Here is a 10,185-nt window from a genome sequence, read left to right on the forward strand (position 1 = left end):
GAGTGGCCCTCTGGACCCTCTCAAAGTTATCTACATCCTTCTTAACGCATGGCGCTCAAAACTGGACACAGTACTCCAACTGCAGTCTGACCAAAGCTGCATAGAGGGGAAGCACAACCTCCTTGGTTCTATTTGTCATGCATCTGCTGATGCATGATAAAGTGAGGGTAGCTTTGCTGATGATTTCGTCACACAGACATGTTCTCCACTTACGTTTCTCTTTATCATAATACTGATGCTATTCTTGCTGAGTAGCTTCATGTTTTAATCCAGTCTTCGCTGTTACAAATACATCAATTCTATCCACAGTTTTGAAGTCCAACTCAGATCCTTCAGGTCTGATGTAGTCTGGTGTTAGATGGATGTTTGTTTTGTCTTGTTTTAAATCCACTTAGATTGGTAGGAGCCATTGTGGGCTTATTGTACATGTAAAGTTTGGTGGCCATTATGTAGGCCGAGCAACCATCAAATGAGACCATTCCTGCTTTAGACTCCCTAGTGGATCTGTGAACTGACTAGCAGTGAACTTCACTAGGATCAAGGAACAAACACCAAGTTGAATAATTTTGTCAGGCAATTGTAAGCAGGTTGTATAATGGGCTATGTCTATTTATCTCAGGCTTAAGCAAGGTGGAGTTAACCATGATATTCATTAGCTTAGAAGTGAATCTTTATCCTGATGTACTGCTTAACAAGACTACTGCCATTTGCTTCAGTTTAACTTTTAACATATTCAAAACCTGATTTGAAACTATGTTCATCCTCACTATTCTAAAACTAGATTTACTGAAAAAATGCAAGTGTCTGTTCCCATGACAACTATCTTTATGTTATTCAGAATGTTCTAAAAATGGAATTTGCAGTAATATACCAAAGTCAAAACTTTCTCCCACATGAGAGAAGGGTGATTGCAAGAGGCTAACTTACCAACCCTTGTAAAATAAATTACTGGTCTTTGGCTGGTAAAGCATTGTTTTAGTCTGCAAAGTGAGTCTCAAGCATGTACATGTACACACACAAAATGTGGTCTCAGATGTGGACCAAATATAACTTCTGGTACTACACATGGAAATTTGGGAAGATACTGGTGGTCACTGTCATTGTTGCTATGCTTGTCAGGTGTTACGGTAGTATTGTCAGTATTGAAGTCTCAGGGACTACAGTGCCAGGAAAAAGTCACAACCAGGAGATCCCAATACCAATCTTATCTTAAAGAATTGACCACAGGCTCGGTTCAGTGGCAAAGGTTTGGCCACGTTTACTGTCTACAAGCCATGGCCATAATACACTTGTGATCTGACAGACAAGGTGTTAACACATGCATGCCCATGACAAAGTATTGGCACATACCATGTAGGCTCCCCAGACCACTATGAAGTTTCCAGGGATCAAAACAAATTACATTTTACAATCTACCAGTATTTTGAATGTCTTAAGCTGTCCTGTACCATGGGCTTATTCCACATCTTGATCTCGGTGTTCCTGTTCCAGCCTCATCATCTTGGTAATGGACTATTCTACATCCTGTAGACACTTCCCAATCCCATCTTCTGGCAAGAATGCCCATCTGGCCCACATGCCAAGTTTACTTTTATAAGGAGTTTATGCATCAGTCAGGTTCAATGACGAGGCCTACTTCGGCCCATACTTTAGCAAAGCCTTTGTGTGGGCAGTATATACATTGATCATTGCTTCAGCAAGGTCTACAGTCACATCACTACTTCTGCTGATCCAGGCAGCAATCTTTCCCATTCTTTCTGAAAGGACAAAGAATCCTACTCTTGTTAGAATTATTACCTGAAAACCTAGTTTCTGCAGACTACGGGCTAACCGTCTGGCACCAAATTTAGCTTCTTCTTCACTATAAAGGAAAGAGAAAATACTAACTTTATTACGTTGCAGTAGCAAGATTAGAAATGCGTATGTCCCACACTGATGTTGCTTTTTTTTTTAAACTCTCTAGTTAGCAAATGCCAGAATTAAAGCCTTAATTATGCCTTAGTATGATACAATCTTAATTACAAGATCATACACACCATCACCACAGACTGCTTCAGAGCACAGCATAAATGGTGCTCACTTGATGAACAGCCATCCTATATTGTATTGCATTCTAACTGTTAAGGACATGGCCCCATATCTTTTTAATGTACAGTATTCACAGTTCATTCTGAGGATTTTTCTTAATGCTCAGTTAACATTTATGAAACATTTATAAGCCTTCTCAAAATGTGACTTGAATGGTGATATATCTATTATTGCACATACAGTACCAAGGCAAGGGACATCAAGTTCAAGACCGACAAATATTTCTGGATGTCCAAGTTGGGATTCCATATAATCTGACTCTCTTTCAGTGCTCTACATATCACTGCTCCCATGACTTAAGCTGCAGTTATGTCTGGTCACCTTTTCTGCATATCAATGTCAAGGTCTACAGTTGGCCACAATAAGGAACATGGAGCTAGTGACCACTTTTGAAAAGTCTAGTTACAGTGATCTGATCATCCTGACAAAGGAACTCTAGCAAAAAGTGGGATAGATTCCAATTATCAAAGGCAACTTTCAACATCTTTAATCATCATCTGACCTTCTTGCAGTTCTGTACTTTATTCATTATGCATCTTCTAATTCTCTCAAAATGAGGCAGAAGTCCTATAAAAAAAATCTCAGCCCATATACAACCCATGTCTCCAGTGCAGGTCTCTTTTGTATATTGATTTCAGGCAAGGGTTCTGTACAAACAAGTAGAATGTGATTCTACAATTAAAGACTGTCTTAATGGATCTGCATTAAGAGGCCACAACTATGAGCCCACACGAAACTTTAAGTTTTGGACTCAGTACTTGGTTTCCTTGCCTCTGTGAATCAGTACTAGAGAGCATTTTCTACACATTTTACTAGGAAATGGCAAAATTCCCAAATTTTCAGATACTAAAAAGTGTGTTCTAGTGGTCAAATCCTTCTGTGTTATAACTATGAAGCTTGAACCTTATAGTCCTCCCCACATCAACCTAACCTTGTCTCTTCCATACTCTGGATCTTCAAACATATACTAAACTTTACTCTTAAGGTTTTGTCTGTTTCCTTCCTTAGCAAGCTTTAGTCTTTATCAAATCTGAATTCTTTCCCCCTGTCAATTTTAGTCCAAGCTCATTCTTATGTGCTAGCTCCCTCTTCCATTCTGCTCAGGTTAGTACAGGGCTTATTATGTGCACAGGAGAAACAAGGTTGCCTGGATTTAAATGCTGGGACTAATGCCCAATATGTCCAAGAACTGCAGTTATGGAAAGTGTCCTACTCAGCCCCAGACTCAAACATGGCTAGGAATCCTTCTGGGAATTTAGATATTAAAATCCAAGCGTCTAACAAACATGTGTGAACTGAAAAACGCGCCATGTCAAAAGCCCGATATGGGTGGATTTTTGCAATTAGGAAAAGGCATTTAACTGGTACCAAGGCCAGCTCCCTCTCAAACTTGGGAGTCCCTGTTGTGAAGCACGGTACATGCAAGCTTTTTAAATAAAAGACTACCAGAAGTTAACATGGTTAAAACAACTTATTTTCTCTAGCAGCCTCGTGCAAAAGGGATGAACTGTTTTGGCTGCAATTTCCAAATATTCCTTGGGCAGTGAGTTCTTATAGAAGATTTCCAACCAACTGGTCAAACAAAGCTTGGCAAAATTACAAGCAACAGGAAACAAAGTCTTATAAAGGGAGATGCTAATCACACTTGTAGCATGTAAAGCCAACCTAATAAAGTAGCACTTTAGAAGGTCCCAAAAACGTAATCTAGGAGCGACTACCTTGACCTGAAAAAAGATGTAGACCTTGACAAAACTTACCTGGTGGCTCCTGTGCAAATAACTTTTCCTGAGGACCAAATTGTGGCTGTAATCCTAGGTTTCCTAAGTTTCATTAATACTTTCTAGAAGGAAAAAAGAAGATTGTTCAATTTCATAACAGAAAGAACAAGTCTAATATACTTCCTCTATTCCACTTTTGCCCTGATAAGCCTTCCTTTCAGAAGAAAGAAATCAAAATCAAGTCTTGAAGGGAGCCAAATAAATCTGAGGAATCATAGTTAATTGGCTAATGATCACATGGTGATAGGCCAGTAGCCATAAATAGAGAGAAGTTATTAAAATCAAAACCAAAGTTTTCATTTCCCTTTACTCTGGCTCTCTCACTGCTGACTGTTTCCAGCAAGATCCTATCTATTCCTGCATAAACTCCAAACTCTACATAAGAACTCACATTTACTGGATCACCCCATAGGGCCATCTAACCCAGTAGCCACTGTCTCACACACTGGGAGAGTGGATGCCGAGGAGAAGACTGAACAGGGCTTGTCCAGAATATTTTACTTTTCCACATCTTATACATTTGGTCATTCTTTCATGCCTCCTCTTATACATAATGGCCTAAATTCTTAATCCCAACTCAAGGACTACTTTTGTCAAGCATTTCATCAATGGCCATTACACCTGGCCACTTCTCCAGTGCTGCTTTTGTTTATGACCATGACAGGACTAACATCAAGAAAACTGCTTCCTTGTAAGCTGTTCTCCTCAACAACAGGCCAAAGCTTTCTGAATATAATGGATTCTATTCCTCAAGGTAATGACTACTATCTTGCTCTACAGCTGCACGGCTACATGCACACTCAATATTGTGCTATAGCAATAATCAAATCTTTGGTCTGTCAGAATGTATTTTTTTCTGGCCCACCCAAGTAATTCTTCATTGACAGCAAGACAGACTAGATAGGATGGAAACCTTTTAAGCATACTCTTGTGTTAGGTCCCCAGAACTGCACAGATTTAAATCTCACAGCCTCTGTTGCAGTGCTTTGACACTATTGGCAGCACCTCTTCCCACTCCACCCCCTCCCCATTCCAAGAATACATAAAAGCTAATCAAGGCCAGCACGTCTAAACAGGAAAGAAATTATAAAGAAAATTCAGACACATTCCAGTTCTGGTGCACTGATTATAGAATTCATGATATCAACTACATCCGATGTATTGAGATCGACACAAATAAGAGAATTCTAATTCAACAGACATTTGTAAAATTTAAGCACTTAAGGGATCTTAAAATCTCTTACCCCAACATCACGCTTGTATATCACATTTGCACCCTCTAACGCAATCTTCCTCAAGTTTAAATGGCATCTTGTTCTAAAAACACACACTACATTTGTGATTAAAATGTCCAATGCAACATCACTGTCTGCATCCATTGGGGTGGATTAAAACTCAGATCCCCACCAGCACACCATGAAGATCACATCCTGAGAAAGAGAACAATATAATTAAACATGCTATCATACAGTTGTCTAGGAACATCCTACCATGTAACCTAATTTCAACTTAAATAGGGCAACCTTGGAAAAGGAACTGTGGAATAAATTGGATTTAACTGCAAAGTTTCTGTATCCGGGACACCAGAAGACAGGATTCCTTACTTATTTAAACTGACATTTCAGTACAGTGAAACCAACTCATCAGAAATACACTTTGGGACTTAATTAACAAGCAGAGATTAATTGGGACTTCTATACAAAGGACCCTCTGGATTGCTCTGATTAAGCAGCATATGAGAGAAGTTCACACTTACAATGCTCAACAAACATGAAAGTGCTCAGGACTGCTGCAGTGAAAACAAAGCTTGTCCACCCCATGTGCACAGAATTCCAATAAACATAACACGGCTGCTTTCTGGCATGTGCTCAGCACCACCCTTACGGATGTGCTCTTAATAGCAGTGGCGTGTACTGCCAGTACTACTTTAATGGCACCTACATCACTTTTTACAAGTGGGAGCACGGAGTGCAAGGGGCTTCATATGATGGGCTTCTTCTCTCCGCAAAAGGTAAGGGTCTCTTTTCTTATAGGTTGGCTGATCTCCTTCATCGGGCTTTAAACTATGTTCGACGGGAGAGGGGGAAGCAGAAGATGGAGAGAATCTAGGACCTACAATCTATGAGACATAACAGAACATCCCAGGTAAGTACCAAGGGGCCCACTGGGAATCAGAATTGGCAGGCGTCAAAGGCACCATTCGGAGGGCTCAAGGGCCTCTATACCGGGGGTGGGCAATTATTTTGGGTGGAGGGCCACTTACTGAGTTTTGGCAAGTCATCAAGGGCCACATGACAGGCAGCCGGACCAGATAAATATTAATTTTTTAACATTTTTAGGGGCTCCATGGGCCAGATAGAATGGCCTGGTGGGCCGCATTCAGCCCGCAGGCCGCATTTTGCCCACCCCTGCCTATGCTAATACCAGGAGCATGGGGAAACAAGCAGGAAGAACTTGCAGTCCTGCTTGCAGACAATAACTTTGATTTAGTGGAGCCAATGGAAACCTGGTGGGACCCTACCCATGACTGGGCAGTACGCACTGAGGGCTATAGGTTGTATAGATGGGATAGAGCAGGGAGGAAAGGGAGGGCAGGGGGTTGCCCTCTATGTTAAGGAACATTATACATCTACCCTAATCAAAATGGGATCAGAGAAGGAGAAAGTTGAGGCATTGTGGGTTAGGATACATGGAGGTCGAGGGGAAAGGGTCTTGGTGGTGGGGGTCTGCTACAGACTACCACATCAAGAGGAAAAGCTAGACTTGGAATTCTTGAGGCAGCTCTCAGATGCTGTATGGTCTAGGGACATGGTTGTCATGGGGGACCTAATCTACCCTGACATCTGCTAGGATAAGCAGTCAGCCAAATCCAACCATTCATGTAGGTTCTTAACCTGCATACAGGACCTTCACCTAACGCGGAAGGTATACGGTCCCACTAGGGGAATGCCTTACTGGACTTGGTGCTGGCTATGGGGAATGACCTGGTAGGGGAGCTGCAGATTCATGGTTACCTTGGGGACAATGACCATCAATCAATCAAATTCACCAGATGGCATATGGTGGGAAAGATAACTAGTAGGGTGGAAGTGCTGGATTTTAGGAAGGCTAACTTCAGTTTGCTCAGGAGTTTAGTCAATGACTCACTGTAGGATAGGAGTATTGGTGAGACGGGAGTCCAGGAAGGGTGGTTGTTCCTAAAAGAAGCGATCATTTGGTGCAGAGAGAGACTATACCATTGCGAGGGAAAGGGGGAAAAGGTGCCAAAAAACTTCCTTAGCTAAACAGAGAAATCCAGGGAAGCCTAAGGGCAAAAAAGAGAGGCATATAGGCAGTGAAAGCAGGGGGAAGCTACCAAAAAGGAATACACCGACTCGACCTGCACTTGCAGGGAGGCAGTTAGAAAGACCAAAGCAACTATGGAGCCGAGGCTGGCAACACAAATTAAAGACAACAAAAAGTCTTTTTGTAGGTATGTAGGGAGTAAACAGAAGGCACAGGGCAGCAAAGGACCCCTAGTGAACAACCAGGAGCAATTAGTGACAGAGAGGGGGGACAAGGCTGAGCTCTTCAGTGAGTTTTTTGCCAAGATTAATAATGTTTCCAGCTAAACAGGTTCACTACAGATTTGCCACACATTCTTGGGTTCCAACTACATAGCACCCTGCCCCAAGTTCTGATCAACAGACTGAAGAGCAGCAACTATCACCATACAGTAGTGACACACTTAGATGCAGATGGGTGTTTTTACATGTGGAAATGGCTTTTGTGATCACTTGTCCATCTCAATCTGAACCTGGCTCCATGAAGCACTACTGCACAGTTGCTGATTTTCCAGAAAGACAGGAGAAAAGGAAGCAGGTGGTAGAGCAAAAAACAGTACCAAAAGACAAAAATCAAAGAATAGACCGGGGTAGGCAATGTTTTTTGGCTGGAGTGCCGAAAAACACCACAATGCCTACTTCTGAAGGTGCTGGAGTGCTGGCATGGCAGAAAAACAAAATGAGGGCAAGGGGTACATGGCAGGATGCCCTGCTTGTGCTCCTTGACCCCCAGCCCTGCCACCCCGTGCCCGCCACCCAAAGCCCCTGTCCCCCAGCCCTACTGCCTCTTGCCCCCCACCCCGGACTCTGTGGCTGCTAGCAGTTACCCTGGCTCTGGGTAGCTGGCTACTCCCAGCAGGGCTCGCAGCGTCCCAGCTGCCTGCTGGGAGCAGCCTGGGATCCCGGCTGGCAGCAGCTACCAAGAGCTGGGGCCAGCTGCAGCCGGGAGGCTCCAAACAGCTGTGCTGGGATCCAGCATCAGCTCCACACCAGCGTGTGCATACACGCCTTGGAGCAGGAGGTGGGGGAGGGGTCTGAGGCTGCGCAGCCCTGGTCTCTCCCCTGCTTCCGGCATGGAGGTGATGAGCCCAGTGCAGCTATTTGTAGCCAGCCTGGGCTCTGGGCAGCTGCAGCAAGTAGCAGGCAGGCTACAAACAGCTGTGCTGGGCTCCACAGCTCCGTGCTGGCGGTGACTGCACAGGCACCTCAGGGCAAGCTGAGCTGCCCTGCTGTATACCCCGAGGTGCACATGCAGTCACAGCTGTTTGCAGCCTGCCCCAGCACAGAGCTGATGCCGGAGCTGAGGAACCCAGCACACCTGTTTGCAGCCTGCCCGCTGCTTGCTGCAGCTGCCCAGAGCCCGGGCTGGCTACAAACAGCTGCACCAGGCTCATCACCTCCATGCCAAGAGCGGGGGAGACACCAGGGCTGTGCTGCCTCAGGCTCCTCCCCCACCAGCCGCTCCGAGGCACTCCTGCTCACGCTGGTGAGGAGCTGATGCTGGAGCCCGGCACAGCTGTTTAGAGCCTCCCAGCTGCAGCCGGCCCCAGCTCTGGGGAGCTGCTGCCAGCCAGGATCCTGGGCTGATCCCAGCAGGCAGCTGGGACACTGCAAGCCCTGCTGGGAGCAGGCTGGGCTCCGTCACTGGCAGCAGCTACCTGGAGCCAGGGCTGGCAGAATGGCCTCGCGTGCCATGTTTGGCACACGTGCCATGGGTCTATTCCAGGGGTCGGCAACCCCTAGGAAGAAGACACAAAAGAGGACACAGAGAGCACGGAGAGAAAAGAACAATGGTAACTAACATCAGGGTGCCAGTACTCTTCTTAAAAAATCAGAAGCAGCTCACATCTGTCTGCAATGGCCTACTACACTACAATAAAATGTACTTAGTCTCCCTTTGCACCTGTTTCAATAATAACTTTTCCTCCTTGGACATCTACAATCTCTCTCCACAGACAACAGTTGGATAAGAGAACATACATGCTAAATATAAGAGTGATGGCACAGCTTGTGTGTTCAGATATTGTCAGGTTACAACTATAATAGCAATGCGTCCCACTCAGTTAATAGTATTCTGAAAGATTAGATGATACAAAGGCAGCAAACCAAGAGGAAATGCATTTGGAAATTAATCTTAACAACTGATATTTTCCTTGAATTTTTGTGAGTTATTTGGTTAACAAATACTTGCAAGTCTAAGGGATGTTAGACAAGCAGTACCTGAACCCAATGTAAAAAAATGAAAATCACCTTCCACTGTGCTTCAATGCTGTCTGAACAAGAACATTTCAATATTTACTATTTCTCCACAAAGTCAAAAGTTTACATAGTAAATGCTTCAACTTTGGGCATCTATACATATGCTCTGGGGTGGAAGGGCGAGGCACTTTAATTTGAGTGGCTCTGACAGCCACTCTAATTAAAGTGACCACAGCATCATGCGTGTTCAGTCCTGCACTTCAAAATGGAGGTGGGGGTGCTTTAACTAAAGCTTGTTTGACAAGCTTTAGTTAAAACGCCCCTGCTGCCATTCTGAAATGTGAATAAACATGATGCAGATGCTGCTGGAGTACGTCAATTAGCATGCTCCGGCAGACTAGCAGCAGATTTGATTAACTGGGTGCTAATTAGCATGCATCAGAGCGCAGCTCCATTACAAGTACAGGTGCCCTATAATACTGATTTAAACTTCCTCACTAACAACAGGAAGTGAAACCGTTTGTTCAAGTTGAGACATTAGTCTTTTCCTTTGAGAATCTGACCCCATAAGAATCAAGAATTTTGAAGTAGGAGTTTTGATTCATACTTAGGATGTGTGCATAATAATAAAGTTGTTCACGTTATTTATTATTTTGAGTGGAGGACCACTTACTGAGTTTTGGTGAGCTGTCGAGGGCTGCACACACAAAATGTTTTAGAAGATATCATTTTAACTAATTATAGATAAAAATAAATCGTATACTAAAAATCAAACATCTATTGTAGCATATTTTAAT

General features: G+C 43.7%; 1 protein-coding gene across 1 annotated transcript in view; it reads right to left on the minus strand.

Annotated features, from left to right (window-relative positions):
- TBPL1 (TATA-box binding protein like 1) overlaps positions 1-10,185 on the minus strand; it is a 34,268-nt gene that overhangs the window by 8,845 nt on the left and 15,238 nt on the right. The window contains exons 2-4 of the mRNA XM_019520244.1: positions 5,111-5,296; positions 3,846-3,928; positions 1,798-1,861 (exon numbers count right to left, since the gene is read on the minus strand). Coding sequence (XP_019375789.1) covers positions 1,798-1,861; positions 3,846-3,928; positions 5,111-5,245 — 282 coding nt within the window. The 5' untranslated portion in view covers positions 5,246-5,296. The remainder of the gene's footprint in view (positions 1-1,797; positions 1,862-3,845; positions 3,929-5,110; positions 5,297-10,185) is intronic.

Source organism: Gavialis gangeticus, unplaced genomic scaffold (genome assembly GCF_001723915.1).
Source record: "Gavialis gangeticus isolate Ggan-Ray unplaced genomic scaffold, GavGan_comp1, whole genome shotgun sequence".
Taxonomy (NCBI): Eukaryota; Metazoa; Chordata; order Crocodylia; family Gavialidae; genus Gavialis; species Gavialis gangeticus.